At 32.5% G+C, this 21,407-nt stretch overlaps 3 protein-coding genes across 5 annotated transcripts; 2 read left to right on the top strand and 1 right to left on the bottom strand.

Annotated features, from left to right (window-relative positions):
• Window positions 1–315: 315 nt before the first annotated feature.
• Window positions 316–8,848, bottom strand: LOC125063155. The gene is made up of 9 exons (XM_047669414.1): window positions 8,629–8,848; window positions 8,389–8,538; window positions 8,177–8,309; window positions 7,613–7,785; window positions 7,229–7,386; window positions 6,270–6,435; window positions 6,094–6,160; window positions 4,387–4,700; window positions 316–3,394 (listed from the first exon to the last, which is right to left on the bottom strand). The coding sequence occupies exons 1-9, from the start codon at window positions 8,675–8,677 to the stop codon at window positions 660–662; spliced, it is 3,945 nt and encodes a 1,314-aa protein (XP_047525370.1). The 5' UTR covers window positions 8,678–8,848; the 3' UTR covers window positions 316–659.
• Window positions 8,849–10,364: 1,516 nt separating this feature from the next.
• LOC125063156 (protein FAM76A) lies at window positions 10,365–14,017 on the top strand. 3 transcript variants are annotated; one of them, XM_047669415.1, is made up of 8 exons: window positions 10,365–10,644; window positions 10,764–10,828; window positions 11,001–11,104; window positions 11,517–11,626; window positions 11,786–11,895; window positions 12,145–12,272; window positions 13,181–13,302; window positions 13,442–14,017. In XM_047669415.1, exons 1-8 carry the CDS (start codon window positions 10,549–10,551, stop codon window positions 13,670–13,672), a joined length of 966 nt encoding a protein of 321 aa, XP_047525371.1. In that variant the 5' UTR covers window positions 10,365–10,548; the 3' UTR covers window positions 13,673–14,017. The 3 variants fall into 3 exon arrangements, with proteins under 3 accessions (XP_047525371.1, XP_047525372.1, XP_047525373.1); XM_047669416.1 differs by having other exon boundaries at window positions 13,190–13,302; XM_047669417.1 differs by having other exon boundaries at window positions 12,145–12,260.
• Window positions 14,018–17,894: 3,877 nt separating this feature from the next.
• LOC125063283 (venom allergen 5-like) lies at window positions 17,895–20,815 on the top strand. Its single transcript, XM_047669652.1, has 6 exons — window positions 17,895–18,029; window positions 18,142–18,257; window positions 18,332–18,413; window positions 19,154–19,335; window positions 19,767–19,864; window positions 20,654–20,815. The coding sequence occupies exons 1-6, from the start codon at window positions 17,978–17,980 to the stop codon at window positions 20,751–20,753; spliced, it is 630 nt and encodes a 209-aa protein (XP_047525608.1). The 5' UTR covers window positions 17,895–17,977; the 3' UTR covers window positions 20,754–20,815.
• The last annotated feature ends 592 nt before the right edge of the window (window positions 20,816–21,407 follow it).

The following is a 21,407-nucleotide window of genomic DNA, read 5'->3' on the forward strand; positions in this document are numbered from 1 at the left end:
CGTAGGATTTAAAATTTATTTTTTTAATATATTATTGACTAGACTTATTTGGCGTTAATTATCGCTTACTAGCTTGCGGCGCGGGCAAGAGGCCCGTTTATTAGATAAGATATGTAGCATTTGTAACAAGCGTACGATATTATCTATTTTTTAATATGCTTAACATTTTATTTTAATCCAGTTTCAAAGATTTCTAAATAATCATCGTTACGAGTATAGCGGAGTCCGTAATGGGTCCGTTCCGCTCGCAGTGGAAGGCGGGACTAAAGACCGTTTTCAATCTTTATTTACAATAACTTTATTAAATAAAAGATATTTCAATTATACACTTTCATTTATTTTCTTGTGTCTTGCACAATATAACAGATTTCACAAATCACATAATGATATAATAAAATAATAAGACATCATTGGTTACCATTCAAGAATAATATTGTTGTTTCAAAAAGAAAAATTGTTACAAACTAATGTCAAAATAACACTTAATATTCTCATTAAAGCTTAAACAACTTAAAAGTCAACATCAAAGTCTATGTAATTCATTAAATTATATACAAAAATATGACTTTGTTAACGGTACTACTACTTTTTTGTCAGCCACATATAACATTTTGTAGGGTAAGTAGACTTTGCATACAAACATAACATCTAGTAACAATCTATGGACCATGCAATTTACTTAATACCGATTCTATATCAATATTTTGTATACTAGCATGATTGAGTAAATATTGGGAATCGCTCTTAGATTTTTTCATATTTACACTATCGTCCTGACTTTGCACCCTTTTTCTTTTTTTAGTATTGACAATTTCTTCATCTACTATAATCTCAGTAATGTCGTCGGGTTCCTGTCTCTTAGGACTATTCGCTTTCAACGGTGTATCTATACTTGTTAAAGTGGAATCAAAAAGTTCATAACACTGAGCTCGCCTATCTTTCATAGGCGTATATAAACTCTCAATATTTGAAATAGACGTTACAGCGGAATCTATTTCATTTTTATCATAAGATTTATTTATGGGTTCTTCATTGACTAAACCAGTGAAATTTGTTGCTTTTAGCCTTAGAATTACACCATCATCTATGCACACTTCCATACAAAATTTGTCTTTTAAATTTACTATATCTTTTGGCGTGAATGATGCTTCATCAAATTTATGTACAAAATAATTATTGGACTCTTCGTTGCTTTCACAAACACTAAATTCTATGTCCTCAATTTCTTCGTCGCTTTCAGGTATGGTATCTGAATTTTTTGTAATTGGGTCGACGTTTTGTTTATTTACATTTAAATCACTTTTGACACTATCGGAAGGACACTTTTCAACGTTTTCCTCTATAATGTCATTACTTGTAGATTGAACAGCCCCGTCTTGAAGCGGAGGTCCGTCCAGATCCATTAGATCTCTTTCTATTATTCTTGCTGTTTCTACATCCAAACCTCTCATGACCAAATCACTATGAAAATTTCTAGTGCTAGGGTTTAATTCGGATTTCGGATTTTCAATGTATTCTTTGATTTTAACTCTACTGCCTTCCTCTTCTTTTGTAGTAGTTTTCCTATTTTCTACTTCCTTATTGTTTTTTGAGACATCATCATACCAACGAAGAAGTTTCTGTTCGACAGAGATATCTCGTGTTATAGATATATTGATATTTTTAATTGTAGTCTTTTCAGGAATATCTGGAGATGTATTACTTGACGTCGACGAATGAAATACTTTGCCACACTGAAGTTTTCGAGGTGTTGAAGATTTTCTTCTAGATTTTGAAGGCGCAACTACCATTGGAGAAGTTTTATTGAGTTTTTCTTTTAATAAATTCCTCTTTTTGGCACTGAGACTGATATCATATGAAGATTTCCTATTTTTCGGATCCTTTATGGGTGTAACACGTCTTGGCTTTATCTTCATAAAATTCTTTGTGACGTCTCTTTTAAAAGGCGACTTGTGTTTTTCAGATTTTGTTGCTTTATTTTTAAAAGGTCGGCCTCTCTTTTTTACATCAGACTCAGACTTTACTGATGATGTTTTTACTTCCTCTGTAGAAACATCCCTGCTTGCTGCTTTAACTGGCTTTGAAAATGCTGTGAAATTGGGACTATTGTAGTATGATACGTTTTTAGTACACTTTCTAGTTGGTCTTCTCGATTTCGTAGAAGTTTTTATTTCACTAGTTTCCTTATTGGGATCAGTTGTTTTAAATTCTTGAGTTTTCGGAGGTTCATCTATTTTATGTTCACTAATATCGGGAATTGGATAATCTTGATCATCTGGTTTATAATAAGACCCGCCACTGGAATAATCAGTTGGTCGAGATGAATAAGATGATGGGGTAGCTTGTGCTGGATCAGGATTATCGAAGAGTCTTGGTGTAGGTATATTCATAATTTTTATATCCGAAATTGGTTCATCGGGTAAGTCAGGCCCTAAGAACTTAGGTGTTTCCATTTGAATATCATACATTGCTTGCTTATATGGAGTTTCAAGTAAATCGGATATGTTCAGTTTCACTCCAATTTCATTTTGCAAAGATAAGCGCTCATTTTCAGGAGTATCAAAATTTTCCTCACTATGTTTATTTATAAATTGATCATTTTCTGGTTCACTGTGAGATTCTGACTCTACAGCTGCTACGATTTTTATCGTTGGTTTTATTGGTAACTGTTTCTTTGATTGTGGTTCCTCAGTTGTCTTGGTGTCTTTTTTCTTTTTAGATTTTTTACTTTTTACAGAACTACTTTTTACATCAGAGTTTTCTTCATCAGACTTTTTCTTTTTTCTTTTGCCTTTTTTATCTGTTTTTAGAGAACTTGGTGGAAAAAGATCTTGGTTTGTAGCTACCAGGGCTCGCAGCTCTTCGTCCCAATTAGGTTTTCTTACTTGGTTCATTTCCATATTTAAATTCTTAACCACATTATCGAGTTTAGGGGATTTTTCTACCTCAGAGAATTGTGGCGCTAGAGGCGAATCACTTATAATAACAACTGCATCGTCGTCATTAGAATCTTTTTCTAATATTGCTTTATCTAATATTCTTCTAGGTGTATTAAAATCCAGAACCCTAATATGAGACGTCCTTCTTGGAGTCGAGGAAGACTTTCTAATAGGAGGCAAAACATGGGGTGTACTAGTTTTAGTTGATATTGTGTTGTCTTTTGGAAGGGAAGCGTGAGTTAAAGGATCAACTGTTTTTATAAGACCAATTTCATTGAAGTTTTTAGTATTTGTCACTATATTATCGTTGTCAATAGGGTCATCAGTTATAGCCAATGAAGGCATACTCGAAGACACATCGACAAAAAGCGGCTCACACTTGGCCAAGGTAGTAGAAGTCGTAGCGGTGGTTTTATTCATATCTGCTTTGGGCTCACTCACTAAGTTAGTTGAACCTAAAAAAAACAGTAATTTTTAAATTGCAATTGGGTGGAATAGGTATATATTAGTAATACTCCTAGTATTAAATGCTACACTATCACAAAATAACGCATTAAATATTAAACCAGTGCCTTGATTTATAATTTTATAGTATTGTTTGATGTGTCATGGGAATAACAATGGCTCAGTCAGAAGATTTTTTCAAATCATTAATACTGCTGAAAAACCAGTGTTGGCCTAGTGGCTTCAGCGTGCGATTATCATCCCTGAGGTTGTAGTTCGAACCCCGGCTGTGCACCAATGGACTTTCTTTCTATGTACGTATTTTACACTCGCTCGTACGTTGAAGGGAAACAACGTGCGGAAACCGGCTTGCCTTAGACCCAAAAAGTCGACGGTGTGTGTCAGGCACAGGAGGCTGATCACCTACGTGCCTATTACATTTGATCATAAAACAGATATTTTTTTGCCCTTGTATAATACTTACATACAAGGACAAATAATAAGAATGAAATTAATTAGCGCTTGAGATCTGCAAAGCACTCATATATTGATCTCGAAACAGATACAAAAATGATTGACACAAATCTAAGGTTATGACCACTTAATGTATGAAAGCTGCGAATTAAAAAATTAAAATAAAAATCAGTGGCGCTACAACCTCTTTAGGTCTTGGCTTCCGATTTATGTATCTGTTTCATGATCATTTTTAAATCTAATAGGCAAGTAGATGATCAGCTTCTTTTTTTTTGGGTCTTAGACATGTCGGTTTTCTCACGATGATTTCATGTTTTCCTTCACCGATCGAATGTTAAATGCGCACATAGAAAGAAATTCATTCATCAATCATTGGTGCACAGCCGGGGATCAAACCTACGACCTCAGAGATGAGAGTCGCACGCTGAAGCCACTAGGCCAACACTGCTCTCAAAGCTACGAAATAGCTGAAATAAAATCATTAACACATACGTTACATTCAAAGGCCATTAGGTAAGACTATAATTACCTGATGTGGGTAGTATTATTAAAGTAGGCATTGCCATGATTTCGTCCTTAGAAAAATTACACTTCTTCACAACGCCTTTCTGCGTGAACCCCGGAGTTCCGTTTATTAAAAGCCTTTTCGTGTTGGTCACGGTGGGTGTCGATGTGGCTTTTAAAACTGCCGGAGCCGAACCATACGCGTAGGAATTGTCAAATTTTACGTCAGACAAAATTTTTACGTTGCTATCTGGTTTGTTACGCTTTTGTGTGTCAGTTCCAATTTTGGGTGTGTATTTTGTATGGACTGTTATTATTGTTTCACTCGGCTTGGGTTCGCTGAAAAAAAAAGCATTTTGGTATTGTCTTTTATTGACAAAACTTTTACACATTTAAAGTAAACACTTGTTTTACCGGATTGAAGTTATTATTATAAATATACAAAATGTCAAAAAGTATCCCATCATCACATCAAATCATCAAACAAAAGTGTTGACATTGAACACCTTTTGTCTTCAGTCACCGTGACCACGCACGCGAAACGTCGGAAAAATTTAAAATTATGTAAAATAATACATAACTTCAATCTGGTAAAAAAGTGTTTTCTTTAATGGAGCATTTTGCTTACAGAGCTTTTATAATAGATTTTATATGGCCCTCAGTTTTGAAAAAAAACCCCAATCTAGTCTTTATAAGGTTATATCGAGTCTTTGTTTCACTGAGATTATATGCCTGTAGCGACACCTACAAAACACTCTGATGACGTCATACCCTGAAACGCGCTTCCGATTTATTCCGGCCTCCAAGGATATACGAGATTGTAAACTGTCGAAAAATTGTGAACTCAACGTACTGCTTTTTTTTTCAATTTTAATTTGTGTTTGAAGAGAAAATATTGTTACGTTTCTGATTTTTTTTATTTTGATATATTTTTTTTTCATCATGTGATGTCAGAATTATTGATTACCTACTAAGTAATAAATACTAATTTTTGAAGTGCATTCATTTTATTTGACCGATACCCTTGTTTCATTCCTAACTCTATGGACATATAACGGTCTACTATAAAGCCGACCAATCAGCGCGCGAGGTGCGTACCGTTTCACAATTTGACGATTTCACTTCGATAGATTATAATCTACCGAATAATAATACGTTAAATTGTATGCAGTACGTTGAGTTCACAATCTTTCGACAGTTTATAATCTCGCGAGATAGATTACAATCTAACGGTATTTACAATTTTACGTTAACATATACAACTTCTAGAACTTAGGGAGTCTTCAAGTATTACGTCACGCAATTTTTTAAGATAATTGACACCCCCACCCCCCATGTAACGCGCCGTAACTTCTGTACCCAAGTATAGTAAAACGTTTCGTGACCACCTCGTGACTCTTTATACCTAAAAGTTACCATTATGTGGTGTAAAGTACTTGAAAGTCGAAAATAATATTAACAATAACGCGTAATTCAATCCCCGACCCGCATCGTAACGTTTTACAAAAGGACACCCCCCCCCCCCCTTCCCCAAATTCGTTACGTAATACTTGAACACTCCCTTATCCACTGGGGCCTTCGGTCCAGCCATTCAGTTGTAAGACTGCTCGATCCCAAACATTTTCATTTTACATTAGCAAAAGCATACCCAAGTACACTACGAAGGCTATATGACATATTAGAATGTATCAAAGATCTATATATTTTTATTATATTAAAAAGAAATACTTACATGGGTATGTACACTGGGTCTGTTGTACTCGAGTCAGGGACCCTCATCTCCTTGTCATGGTTACTTCCTGAAAAACAGTTTTGATTCATTATTTGATTGTATAGAACATTCTTTAATTTACAAAAAAATACTTTATTATACTGTCTTAGCCATATTATATTCAAATGAATGTTTACCTTGAACACCAGAAATAAAATCATGAATAGTGGTTGCATTTGACCCTCTATTCGAAACTAAGTTATCACAGAGCTTTTCATTTGTGACATTTTTATTACATACTAAATTAAGTATTGTGTTGAATTCCTCTATCTTCTGTCTGGAATCAGAAACTACTTTTGGTGGCTGAAAATTTTATAAAAAAAAATTAAACTTTGTCATTTATAAAACAAAAGAAAATTCATCATGGTGTTCAACATTTAAGTGTTTAAGAATTTAATAGTGGGGTTTAATATCTTAATAATTTATGATTATTAGAGATCGGCTTCAGCTGGTCTTTAATTGGTTATTTGACCATTAGTGAATTATTAAAACAGAATATTGACAGGGTGGAACAGATATTAAGAAATGAAAAGAAGATACTAAGAAAATGAGAGTTCATGGGCCGCAATAGTTGCCTATTAAGTCTATTCTGTAGCCTCATTTACCCCCTACTTTATATGAAAGAGCACAGCATTTTATTTGTATAGGACGCCTTTGTAAATTGGGCCATGCAAATGGAAAAACATCCTCATGCTTGCAATTGAAGTGTATTAATAAGGCATCCAATGTCTAAGTGGTGTAATATAATATATATAATATTGAGTAACACCATACTCAATTTTCTATAAACTTGGTATTTGATACTTATATATACTGGTGGATTTAATTCTTGATAACAAAAAATATTTTGTAAGAATTAAATGATTACTGATTTATTTAAAATATTGCATGGGCAACTGTAAGATTGTCAAGGTTAATACTATTAGTGCAATCCCTTCCAAATTGAGATTATTGCAATTGTTATTCACTGACATAATGAAAGGCTATATGGTTTAAAAAGTTAACCATAAATCTAAAAAACTAATTATTTATCGAATCTGAAGAATAATGGGACCCGTTTTTTAATTTACATATTATGTTTTAAATATTAACTTACTTGGTTATTTTGGTTTAAATTCACATTTAGACTCTCATTTATAGATTCTGTGATATTTGTTAAGGAATTGCAGGTTAAATTACAATTTGTTTGTTCTAAATTTGTAAATTTTTTTGTTTCTTTTTCAGGTACCACTCTTTTAGATGACAATGCATTTCCTGCAATAGTAATAAAATTAGTATTTTTTTTTATATTAAAATTAATTCTAACATCATAGCAGCAAGAAGTATTTTTGAAAATTTGAACTTCTTTCACCAGCTTTTACACATTGAATTTGAGGTTATATAAAATTAAGTTGCCAATCATACATTTAATGGGCATGTTGCACTACAAACCATTGGGTTTTTGTAGGAATTATTTTACTTCATTAAATAGTATCCTTACCTGGCAAATCAGCTAAGGGTGTTGCTTCCACAGAACTGTGTAAGTTAATCTCCGCAGTACTCAGTTGTTTCTCTTCAGTAGTCAAACTTTTATTTTTACATACACAACTCTTTGAATTCATAGTTATACAAACATTGCATGATAATCTTGGCATTGCAATTGATTTACTGAAACTAAATTCAGAGGCACGATATAAGTGAAAAAGCAATAACAAAATAACATGTACATGGCATTAAGATTTATCTTAAATTTTATAAACAAATTGATTACATGAAACACTAATTAACTTCCATAACATTATTTATTTATTTCAGAAATTTCATTTAAATTACTACTGTTAATATATCACTAATAAGAATTAATTAAGATAATGCTTGTATCAAAACTGAAGCATGATTTGAGTATGAAACAGATAGTTTTGAAATTATTCATCTTTTCAGTTTTAGAAGAAATATTCTGGACTAGTTCTAGTAACAAAAGGCATATAAAAAGCAAATGAAATGTAACTGTAATTGTAATAAAAAGTATATAATTAAATATAATAACAATTAAGTCCACCATTACCTGCTTCTATCTATATTTTCCAGACTCGGTAATTTTTGAAGATCTACCACAGTTATGAGATATTTTACCATTTCCAGCACATTGTAGCATTGAAGCAACTTTTTTCTTAATGGGGGAGGTTTACAAGATTCCACTGGAAATTAATAAGATATTAATCAAGATGATGTAAAATTGCAAAGTTATAAAAATTTATGTGTGTTTGATATTATTACCATAGATTTTAACGGCCCTATAGTCTGCCAAAATACTCCTGAGAGACGTCATTAGAATTCTATCATACTCATTTTCGTAAGCGTCCAAATACGGACTAGCTTGGAGAAATTCATCATAGGCCGTCATTAACTCTTCTTCCGCGAGGTATCCTTAAAAATATATACAATCAAATCAATTTTAATTATTCTGCGCTGAATTTTCTTGGGATAACGAACTCCCGCCAAACAATAACAACTTACCAAGAACTAATTTAGCCAAATCCTGCGGTGGAAACGATGATTTATCCATTTTAAAACGTACTTTGCCTTGTGTAACAGGTCTTGAATTAAAAATAAATAAGTATGAAATGCATAGAAAGTTATTTCATACCCATTTTAAAAATAAAACCAACTCGCAATACACCTCCACAACCAAACATTAAACAAGAGAAGAGATCACAGACCAGAAAGAATACTACAAGTATAATGACCAATGCCTTATGACTATAGAGTAGAAATACTAAAAAAATTAAAATTCATTCTGCAAAATTCTGAAAGTAAGTCAAGTAAAAATTGCTAAAACAAATTAATACGTAATCGTTTAAAATATATATATGTAGTTATATATAAAAAGTGTAAATGTGATAAAATAGTAAATAAAATTTACTTTTTAATATAGGAAAACATAGTTTTCATGTATATGTTACATAATTCAGTTAAAGCATATCAAATATACAAATATTGGTCTAATAAAGAAACGAAGAGGAATCAGTATGGACTTTTATTTTGTTGAGTTTACAGTTACAGCTTATAATCAGAACTAGTACGTACAACGTGAATGCTTTTGCGAAAGGAAACGAAAACATTGGCATCATGACCGTCTGAACCCTTAGTATATCTACACCATTGTCTTGATGATTTTGTAGGTAATCAGCCTTCTGTACCTGACACACACACACTCTCTTGTCTAAGGCCTACATAGCGCCAAGTAATATGTATATGGATCCTGAGTACGTCTTCACCTTCAAAAAATATTTCTCTTGAAAATTGATGACCGACAGGTTAAAAATATTTTCATATAATTAATGTTTTCTAACCGAATTAGGCAATAAATAACACACATAAAAACATTCTCAGGATCCATATATTACTTGAAGCTATGTAGGCCTTAGACAATAGTGTGTGTGTGTCAGGTTCAGAAGGTTCCTTTATTTTCAAAGAGATGTTAGGATGTCTCTCGTTCCCTGGCGTACCAACGTGCGCCTTTACCCAGAAGTGGCTTACATGAGTTCCTCTTTTGCGGCACTCTTCCAGGCTCCGGCGGATCTCGGCATCCTGGGGATCGAGAGATCGTCCACTCAGAATAGCATCTAATACTGACCTGGAGTCACTATATATTTTAGCGTCACGCTTATTTTTATTTATGTGGCTAGTCGCGTTTCGTAGTGCCGTCAATTAGGCTTAAAAAACTGTTCAGTGAGGCGCTTCTCAATCTTCTTGCTATTTATTTCCATTCCGTCCAAGCGGCGCCCACTCCTATACTTGTTTTGCTGCCGTCGGTATAGATTTGTGTGCCGCCGTGTCTTTCGATTTCTTCCGGATTGGTGACCATTTTGTAGTCCAGTTTCGATCGAAGAATCGAAGATCGATGTATTGCACTCTCCTCTCTAATTCTTCGCCCTCCAGTATTTCCGCGCTGACCCCTCGCTTCTTATCTCGTATTAGGCAGCGGCTTCTTGAATACGGAGATATAGAGGAAGTATCCCAGCCAGTAGGGTTGCTGCGTGTAACGATGTCGTCCTATAAGTTTTTGCCATTTTTTTTTGCCATGAGATTCCGGTAGAACTATACATAACTTGAATAATTTTTTAACCTAAATTGTAGTATGAAGCGACAAATTATATTATTAAAAATCTGCTTCTTCGGTTTTTTGGAGACGGTTAGACTTATCATTATATCGATAAGTTTCCAGATTAATAGGTTTTTCTAATTCAAAATTCATGTTGGCAACACTGACTTCAATCATGGCGATTGTTGGTCTTTCTTTTGAGAACGATTAATTTCTGCCGTATTTTTTTATTATTCAAAACTTAAAACGTTTTTCAAGTGTATTGTTTAAATCATTAATTCTATCATTATAATTGTGTCAATATCAGTAAATAGGAATTCTTAACAGTAAAAATGAGTTCTGCTACGTCAACTGCACTATTTGCTTGTTCCCGTTGTTTTTCAAGGCATCCTTTCGAGGAACTATCCCCTGGAGAACAACTGTGTAAAGTAAGATTGTAAACCACATCATAGTCAACTCATTGAGTTTAGTCCGTAGTTGATATTCTGCGTATCATAACTGTTTTTTCTGACGTCAGTGCTGACGCGAATTTGTTTGGATATTTCAGGAATGCCGTGGTTCGTTCCCGGTGGTGAAATGCACGTACTGTCGATCGGAGTTTCAACAAACAAGGTCAGTGTCAGGTCATGTGATTTAAGTTTGCTTTCCTTTTATTTGCTGTACAGATGTTTTGATATCACCCCATTAATAATCAGCTCATACTAATTGCATTTTAACTACTTTTGTATGAAGAATGTATATCTAATAATTCAAAGCTTTTAAATTTATACCTTTATTTCCACAGTAAATCAAATACATCATCAATATGTAAGAAATGTGAAGCGAATGTGAAGGCTTATGGCAAACCTACTGCATGTGAATATTGCAACATCATCGCTGCATTTATTGGTACGTTCTTAATGTATATAATTAGCGAAAAGTGGTAACATACCATAACATACCTTTAGACAAAAAACCTTCTGAAAGAACTTAATGACAGATACATAATATAACCGTAGGGAGATCAAAAGCTGTAAACCAGTGTTTCCCTACTTTATTTGGGCTATGCCCCACTTTAGCCTTTCTAAAATTCTTAAGACCCCAGACATACATAATGTTTAATATTAAAAAATTTAATGGTTCACTGAAGAAACTTAAATGATTGGTTTTAGAAAAAAATACTAGGAAATTTTTAAAATAATTTAAATAAATTTTTGAATTGCCCTTAACAATCACATGGTCCCCTTGTTGGGAAACACTGCTCTAAACAAATAAATTATTAATATATAAATATTTTTATCTTGAATTTACATATTTTAAGGCAACAAATGTCAGCGGTGTGCAAATTCAGAAAGAAAATATGGGTCCGCTGTAACATGTGAGCAATGTAAACAAAGATGTGCTTTTGACAGACATGATGATAGTAAAAAGGTAGGTTTTATAAACCTGTAACAATTTTGTGTAAAGTACTATTTTATAAACTTCAGTATGGTATTAAATAATATATAGTCAATTGAATTTTATTTTAGTGTAACTACTAAAAGTATTTTCCATATCCATAGAATATAGAATAATCAGATGTTGTTTTAGGTTGATGGCAAACTGCTATGTTGGCTCTGCACTCAATCATTGAAGAGAGCTCTTGCTAGAACCAAACAGCATCTTTCTTCAGTTGACAAACACAAGCACAGATCTCACAAGTGAGTCTATTATAAAATGTGTCATGGCTCGAGCATGCATACATTATATAAATTCTATTGCTACAAGCTAGTTGGATGGCTAAATATATGAAACTAATAATTAAATCTGATAAAATCATTTGTCATTATTATATTACACACCATATTTAATCAATATGCTAATAGGATTTTAAGTGCTATAAAATTTAAAATAAATTACTTGAAATTATTCTGATAAAAATATATTTAAATTGAACTTTTCTAATACAGATCCAAACACAATCACAAAGAAAAGCGTAAATCTGACTCAATGAAAGGAAATGGTAACGATTTATCCATGGGTGATGCCCCATTGGAGAAAAAATCTAAACTAAACCCACTTCAAGGTTTGTTCTCAGGTATATGTATATAATTTTTTATTATTTGCATTTTTTATTTGAGGCTTTATTGACTTTATAAGTTATATCAATTCATAAAATGTTCATGCAGTAATCTGATTAATAAAAACAGACTTAATTATAAATGCATATGGCCAATGCTTAAGGAAGATAGGCATAGTTTTTCTTTATAAGCTTAGTCTTTGACAGTTTCCTGAGGTATTTTATTCTAAAAATATGAAATGTATTTTTTGGCCTATTATCACATTTTCCTAGTGTTCAAATATATATACACTATCAGGCCGGCATCAATAAATCACAAAACATAATAAGTGTAAAACTATCATACACATCGCGTCATTAACTGTAAAGTATTTATTTATTGATTTAGTGGTTAAGTTTACAACCTCATACATAGTACTAAATCTACTGATTATTTTACAAAAACTTCCATCTAAAATGTATGACAATTAAAGTAAACATAAGTTTTACAAAAAAATAGAAATTAAAAATTTAATTAAAACATATACAAGATAATTTAAGCTCAAAATAAAATAAAATTATTAGAAATTTGTTGGTACTTAAAGCAGAAAAAAAAGAAAATTCATCAGTAAAACAGCGAATTAGGTTCGAGAAAGGCACCCCACAACGCTTTCTCTAGAACCGATCAGCCCAGTAGAACCTCTTACAAATTTTTCGAGAGATAAGAGCATTGTTAAGCAGCATAAAAACCTGCCTGCATGGGTACCTTCTCATATGCTCCTTTAATAGTCTTGTCAATTTCTAATCTTGATTTGGTTTTGGGATTTTACAATTGCACAGAATATCATCATATGAATTTAATAATTTTATGTCATAAATTTATCAGACTCATTTGGGAAGAAGACTGATGTCTATTATTTTATACAGATTTCCTAATACATTTCCAGGGGAATTAGATCCTAACAGTTCAGACCATGTAGTAGCTATGACACAATTGAAGGAAACTATTGCAAGTTTACAGAAGAAAGTGCAGCAGAAAGAGATGGAATTACTCTCCAAAGATAAATTGGTAAGGATTTTAATGTTTCTTCTTTTTTTTAATTATCTTTCTATTCATAGACATTAAAACATTCTCGGTTAATTTTGATTGACCAATTTGAAAATTGAGTCCAAACCGATTTTCGTTATAAAACCTACTTACCTTTCAGATAACAGAACTTAAGGCCCAACACCACAATGATACAACAGACCTCCGTATCGAGATGAAGAACAAAGAGCGTCTTAATGAGACAAAGTTCGGCCTTATGAACAGCAAAATCCAGAATTTGCTTAAGGAGGTGGCAACACTGAGCAAGTCTGCTAAAAGAAATAATAAAAATATTAAATCTCTGACAAACGATAACAGTGGAAGTGGTACAGACAGCCCAAGCACCAATTAGGACAATTTAGGCACCGTACACACAATCGGGTGAACTATATTTTTTTTCTGGGAAACTCAGTTTAACTGTTTAAAAAAATTAGTTGACTGGCTCAAACTGTAAGAAACCTTATTATAAAGAAATCACGTGTTTATTGACATTGACATATAGCTAATATATTCTAATTAAATTTTAGTTCAATGTAGTCTAAAACTGGTCGACCTAACTTTATCATGTTTTATGCCCGGGCTCTATTTTTAAAGCCACTGTCGCAATAAGCATTTTCATGTATGTCTAACTTCATAGGAAATGATTTCACCGTTCGCACTAACAATAAATCTTATAGCTTAAGAGTATAGTAACAAATTTTTTTAAATAAGTGCTACTGCGAACACGAATATTGAATGCGAATTTCATTAACAACTAATTCAAAAAAGTAATTATGACTTGTTATTTAAAATTGAAACCCTGACATGAGAGTGCATTATATATAAAATTTAAACTATTTAAAAGTGTGAATGAAGGTTTGTCTGGTGTGTGCGGTAAGCGTTGGTTATTACCTTGAAAGGAGGTATCATTTTATTTTTTTACTCTGCAAATGGTTTCATTTGTAGTATTTATATGTTTAAGTGAAACTAGGTATCAATTTTAACCATTTTGTTTAGTGTAAGTGATGTGAAGTGAGTTTTTTTAAGAGATGACATCTACATAATGGACATGACGTCTATAAACATAAAACAAATTGAATACTGTTCTAATTCTATATATTGTCAATCAAGATTGTAGATTGCCTTGAAACATGCATGTTTTAAAATTAAAATTATGAATAATAAGTCATCTCCTAAACTATATGAATGAATGTATTAGAAATATAAGTAGAAACTGAAGCGGGTCAATGGTATTCGTTAGAAAAAAATCAAAGATCACATCCGTGATTACATTTTGTATATTTTTACATCATTTTTTTAATTTTAGAGTAAAAAATGTGATTCAGTAATTTATTTTATAGTTTAATATTGACAATTGAATATTTTTTGTAATCTATATGTAATCATTTCGTGGATTTAATTTTACGCAGATTGATTATAGAAAATAATTTTTGGGTAAAGATTAAAAAATCTCAGTACCGGACTTTATGAAGTGTACAAAAACCCCGTTTTTAAAAAAAAATGTGTATTTTCAAAGAAAATCTTATATGATCACCATTTGGTGACACTTAACAAATAGACTGATTAATGCACATACAAATTAATGGTGATATTCTTTGACCGTACTACACGGGGTTTCTCTACTTACATCCGTACTCAGTGTCGTTCGTTAACACTTAATGGTTTCTTAAGCTAAATCATTTCACTTTTAATCGTATCGGAAGTTAAGTATTTCTTGATATTTTACTCTACCATTAGAAATAATTTAATGGACGACTCTGAGGACGGCGTTTTCATAAACGTATCATTCAAATATTCTGCAAAATCTATCATTCGTATCACTTTATAAATGTCTAACATTCTATACTTATTAAGGCTTATGAATCTTATGTCATTACAAAATGGATTAAAATAACGTGCTTGTTGCCATGGTTACCATTACATGGACAAACATCAGTAACAACAAGGGCGGTATTTACTCCACGTTTATTTGTCGTAAATAGTCTGGTTATAGATAAGACTGTAATTGACCCATAAAGAGTAATTTAATACTCGAAAATAATTTTAACTTATCGATTCCTAATTCCATTGTCTCGTGATATAATTTAGAACAATGTAACAAAAATAAACATTGAAAAATGAATTCGTTTTTAATTTTATAACCCTAATATTATTAACGTTTTAATTTATATTTAATTATTGACGCAAGTTTTGCTATAAAGTGAATTTTGGTGTTGGCGTATAGGTGTAGGGATTTATACAAAATACCGCACATTTTGGTATAGCAACAATGTTTATATGCATTTCATATTATTATCATGTATATATCATATATTTCCATTGTATAAGTTTTACAAATGGTTAATTGCATTACTACTTTTATTCCTCAAGGGTTGGTACACATTTTGATATGACGACAGTGTGTAGCCTACAGGTAGCGCCGTTCTTCCCGCTCGCAATAAAATATTAGCTATCGATTATGTTTAATTTCCTACACACTCCTTACCTAGGTGGCTGCACACGTGCACACCTAAATAGGTATTACTTAGTTTCGCTCTATGAAACTATTTTGGTCGCCTAGTTAGCCGACTATTCTCGCGGGCGACTGATTGCAGTATTATGGGTAAAGTAAGTAAACAAAACCTCCTCGAGCCCTATTAGTAAGCTGTCAAATATGTAGTACTTAGCTGTTTCCCTCCGAATCTCCATGTTTTCAGTGAATTTATATTCATAAATTTCGGCCAAAATATATGTCAAGGTCAAAATATTGTCAGGTTTTATTTAATAAACAGAGTTGCTCTTATCTCTGTCGACGCGTTAGATGTTATACATTGAGGTATTATGAAACACGTCTTCCTTGTATCTCTACTCACGTTCGGAGCATAAAATTGATTTTTAACGCTTCTTAATTGTTTACCTATGTTATACTTGTCTATCATATCAGCATTGTTGTCTTAAACGCACGAAATGTTGTAATGACTTCATAACTAGGGCTGATAATATTTTATTTAAAACTAGCTGCCCCCGCGAATTTCGCCTTAATACCTAGGTAACACTGAAAATGTTTAGAAAATGAAAACCGGCATAAGGAATAGGTCCCAAACTCCAAAAAAGTACGTAAAGTGTTTCTTTCCATTTTTCGTCATCGTTTCTTGAAGTAGGGCGAATTGAAAAAATATATGGTAGAGTTGAGTAGTTTATGTATTCATTTTGAAAGATCAATACACGATTTAAATCACTTTGCTCGATAAAAAAAATGTAAACATAGCCAATTTTTGACACTTTGAATTCATTTTGAAGAGCAAAAAGCGGCTCGCGTTACTTGGTGCGTCAGAACTCTCGAAAGATTCCACGCAGGATCCTCAAATGCTGTATACAACATCGTATCAGGTGACGAATCCTGGATATACGCGTACGAACCCGAAACAAAAAACCAGTCACGAGTTTGGGTGTTCGAAAATGAGTTAAAGCCAACGAAAATTGTTCGTTCACGGAGTGTTGCAAAAAAAAATGGTGGCCACGTTTATCTCCAAAACCGGCCATGTTGCGACTATTCCTCTTGAGGGACAAAAAACGGTTAATGCAGAATGGTATGCTAGCATTTGTTTGCCACAGGTCGTTTCTGAACTCCGTTAAGAGAACTGCAACCGCCGCATCATCCTCCATCACGACAATGCGAGTTCTCACACCGCGCACAGAACAAAAGAGTTTTTAGAAAAAAATAAATTATTAGGTATGTTGTCAATGACAATATAGTATTGGAAAGTAAGGAGTCTCGTTGACAAGTTGAGGTGGTCAGCATGTTATGATTCACAACGCTTCCACCTAAGGGTAATAAACTCTGACAATAGCCTGCTTATTGTATTTATAAATATTTCCCATGTCCGGGAATTTGATGAGTACTTGAGTGACTAATAAATTTAATGAAATTAAAATTAAATTCAAAAGGGTGTTTTTTAATTATGGATTATTGGGGTGGTATCTAAAAAAATCACGTGGAACTGATATTTTATTATTACGAGCATTATTCTTCAAGTCGGTTACAAATACGTTTCACACTTTTAATAGACACTTTGTAATATTTAACTATATTCATTAGACTGAATTATTTGTCATTAAAAATTAATTTCTCGCACATGTCGCTCTAAGTATTTGGCATCTTAAATAATGCTCATAATTGTTTTGCTCTGATATCTAACGGATTATTATGGTTTGTTTAAATGTGTGGTAAAACACAATGTTATGGCATTATATCCTCGTCTGATATGAAGGCAGATTATTTTCAACGGGGCCGTGCAAAAAGGGAAATTTCGATATTGTTACTTACTACGGTAATTTACGCTAAGAAACTATATCATAAAGGTATCTCGTATCTATCTGTCTGTATGAACAAGATTAATTCAAGAATTACCAACCCGATTTTGGTAGGTACGATTTTCACTAAATTAAACACAATTAAAAAGAAGGAAAAATAAGGGGAAACACGTTACCTTAAACGAATTAAATTTCGTCAAAAACAGTTTTATTCACTTTTACGTAAGCAGTTTCGATTGTTCATCGTAGTACCTACCTACATTACTCATTATCAGCATCTACAAACTGTATATAATGTTAAGTGAGACCGCAGTCAACAAACCTCAGTCTTGTTGCATTAGCGGCAGAACATTAGTCGTTAAAAATGTATCGGTTTGTGCTTTTCTTAAGTTTGTTTTCCTACGCAGCGTCGAAGTGTTAGTATCAAACTTTGAATAAAAAAATAGTACTGTCCATATGGAATGTACTAAAATGATGTTTTTTGGGAGATATTCAAATTTTGAATTCTAAACACTTGTTCTGTTTTAGCTGAGCTGTCATGTAGACATATTCGCGAATTCGTGGATAGGCATAATTATTGGAGGTTGAAATTGGCGAAGGGTGAAATACCTAATCAACCGGCGGCATCGGAAATGAAGTATATTGTAAGTTTTATCTTAAGTAAATGTAATCATAATAACAGTGAAAATAAATATGAAACAGTCAATATTTTTTCTAGATTTGGGACGAGGAGTTAGCAGCAAAAGCAGATAAATGGGCCTCCAATAATGAATTTAAGCATAACCCGGATAGAACTGTCGGTGAGTTATTTTATGTGGAAGGCCTACAAAGCTTTTGTATAATATAAAACCTGTGACGTGTGACGTTAGACATCGTAGGTTCAAACCCCGGCTGTACGGTGAAAGAAACAATCGATAGGAAACAGGCATGCCTTAGACCCAAAAAAGTCGACGGTGTATGTCTGGCACAGAAGGCGGGTTACCTATTTTTTAATTAGAAAAAACAAATGAAAAGTTGGGAGCTTGTTGTTTATTGTTTATCAGAATGCCAAATCATAAAATGACTGCTTCACGACTGATTTCAGAGCGACCGCATGCGAAAACCGCTGTGTGAGTTCGAAAAGTGAGTTATAGAATCGCAGGGCTGTATCTGTTTCCTTGATAACTTTTCTTTATAAACGTCAGCCTGGAAAAAAAGGGCGATTTTGGGATCTAAGATACAGTCAAGACTTTGTCTTACGCAACATATAAGTTTTGATTAGGAATAACAAAACTTATGTTTGTATAAATTCCTTAGACATGCGTATGAAGAGAGATAGATAAATATGCAGTATTTGTTGCCCACAGAGATTTTATCAGGATTTTTAAAATGAAATATTGAAGTTATTACTTCTATACCAAAGCAATATATCTGCTATATGTTGTATACCAAAGCTATATGTTCTTTTCATTATCTACAATCAACAGTCTTGACTAAAGACTGTTGATTCAAACCTTATTGAATCAACGACAATTTTTCACCATATTATTTAATGTTCTAGGTTCAAATCGTTTTACTACGGGTGAAAATATATTCTGGACTGCTTCCACTGATCAGTCATACAAATTTGAACCAAGAAGTGCAGTGGATTCCTGGTTCAGTGAACACAAAGACTTCAACTATGGACCTTTGCAATCTTGGCAATTTCTGCCTTCTTCTAAGATGATTGGTCATTACACACAGGTGATTGAAGATTGGATAACCATTTCTTCCTTTTGAAATGGTTTTGGTGCTATAGTGAAGCAGAACTGATGATAATTAATTTAAATCTGTCTCCATTATTTGCCTATACATGGCCCCCTCGAAATATGTCGATCTCTTTATTTAATGAAACCTGTTCCTGTTAGTTAAAGTTAAAATTATTAAAAAGTATTATTTCGGTATGACTAAGTTTTATAAAAGTGAACAAACAAAACAAAATAAATTTAAAAAAATTTACGAAATTTTGAAATTTTTTATCCATTTCCTACAGATCCAACTGGTAATCTCAATTTTTTAAGGCGGTTAGTAATAAGTTATAACCACATCGCGTACGTGATTGAATAGTATTTTAGTGCATAATTTATTTTATTTTTATTTATGCACTAAAATATAGAAATTTTATTTTATTTCAGGTGGCATGGTCCGATTCAATTTATTTAGGCTGTGGGGTTTCTAAAGCATATAAAAATGGATGGGTTAATTACTACGTTGTATGCAACTATGGACCGACGTAAGTAGCCAAAAAAATGTTTAAACCCTTTAAAACTGATATAAACGCGAATTTAACCTAATACGACGCCCCGAATATAGCACGGTTACTAAGATAGTTAAATCGCGATTGAATCCGTTAAAGAAGATATTATTATGTTGAGTTAAGTGTTCATAATGACCCAACAACTCCGGTTGATATGTCATGTGCAATAAACACTTTTCCACGGAACTAATTTTTTTATAAGCTACATTTATAACTACGGTCTTATATTTATTTGCATTATATTTAAACCGTAGACAGTACAGATTTTATTTTATATTGTAAATAACTAGAATTTACTCGCTCGTTTAAATTATTTTCAAGAGTGTAATTAACATGTAAAATCGACATTATAAATAACAAGTTTATATTTTTGACTTGTCTTTGACTTACGCGGCATTTAATAAGACAGATAAAAAACAAAAGGCATCTGGCATCCAACAAAATTTTGTAGTTGTCAACTTGACCGCGTTAATATGGCAACATTTCAATAGCCTATATTTATGATAGTATCGAATAGTTTTCGGTTAAATTGACGTTGAGTCTTTTGCGATCGCTAAAAGACGAGTTTTTTTATTGTCATAAAAAAAACTGAAGAGGTTTTATTTATTTTTTGTCTCTGGTTTATTCTACGAAAATAATTTCGTTAATCAAAAATTTCTAAAAATAGCAAATTAGTTTTGTCACTAATTTAAGGTAGCTTTTACAATCTGATTTTCTCACTTAGCATAAATTAAATACACCTGTTTGTAATTGTTTTGTTTACAGTGGAAATTACTTGGGCAGGACCCCCTATCCCGCCGGAAAGCCGAGTGGCCAGCTCGTATGTGCCAACGATTGCAGTAGATTCTACGGGGACAAGTGTTGATATGATAAATCTATTTTAATTTAATTTATGCTATTGGTTTCAATTATATTTATTCCTAATTCTATATTTTTTAAATTATTCCGTATGCGATATAATTCTGCGTTAAGATTTATAGTGTAAAATAAAATTGGATAAGTAAAGGATGAAGTATTCAACTTCGTACCATTGTTGAATATTTGTATGACAATCTTTTAACAAAACTACTTTGTCAAACTAATGGTAGATATACTAAAATCAAGGCTTAATTACTTTTTTTCATTTTATATCTACCGTCACATTTTATCATATTTAAGTTATACACACCTACAGTTTTAAGAAATTTTAATAATTTCCAAGTTTGTTTTGCTAAGATGGACAAAAACACGTAAAATATTTCGTTTTCACAAGATTCAGGTAGTTGTATCTTGAATGTACTTTATCATTACGTTAATCGTATTATCGTTATGTCAATAATTATACGACAGCAATATCAGGTAAAGTGGCATAATTATTTAGTTATAGTTCTTTGACAATAATTGAAATGGTAAATTTAATTTTGTGATTTACTTTGTAATAAAATATTGTTACACAGACGTAAACTTTAGTGATATTCCAATGAGGTATCTAGTGATCCTATTTATACAGGCTGGTCCAACTAGTGACGTCAATAATTTT

Source organism: Pieris napi, chromosome 3 (genome assembly GCF_905475465.1).
Source record: "Pieris napi chromosome 3, ilPieNapi1.2, whole genome shotgun sequence".
Lineage (NCBI taxonomy): Eukaryota > Metazoa > Arthropoda > Insecta > Lepidoptera > Pieridae > Pieris > Pieris napi.

Bases quoted from the DNA above. Each gene is read 5' to 3' on its own strand.
- LOC125063155 (XM_047669414.1), bottom strand. From the start codon at position 8,677: ATGGATAAATCATCGTTTCCACCGCAGGATTTGGCTAAATTAGTTCTT. The intron at 6,436-7,228 runs GTAAGTTAATAT...TAAAATTTTCAG, and splicing joins ATTTAAACCAAAATAACCAA to CCACCAAAAGTAGTTTCTGA. The intron at 3,395-4,386 runs GTAATTATAGTC...TGTTTTTTTTAG, and splicing joins AATAATACTACCCACATCAG to GTTCAACTAACTTAGTGAGT.
- LOC125063156 (XM_047669415.1), top strand. From the start codon at position 10,549: ATGAGTTCTGCTACGTCAACTGCACTATTTGCTTGTTCCCGTTGTTTT. The intron at 11,627-11,785 runs GTAGGTTTTATA...ATGTTGTTTTAG, and splicing joins GACATGATGATAGTAAAAAG to GTTGATGGCAAACTGCTATG. The intron at 12,273-13,180 runs GTATATGTATAT...ATACATTTCCAG, and splicing joins ACTTCAAGGTTTGTTCTCAG to GGGAATTAGATCCTAACAGT.
- LOC125063283 (XM_047669652.1), top strand. From the start codon at position 17,978: ATGTATCGGTTTGTGCTTTTCTTAAGTTTGTTTTCCTACGCAGCGTCG. The intron at 18,258-18,331 runs GTAAGTTTTATC...TATTTTTTCTAG, and splicing joins CATCGGAAATGAAGTATATT to ATTTGGGACGAGGAGTTAGC. The intron at 19,336-19,766 runs GTGATTGAAGAT...ATTTTATTTCAG, and splicing joins TGATTGGTCATTACACACAG to GTGGCATGGTCCGATTCAAT.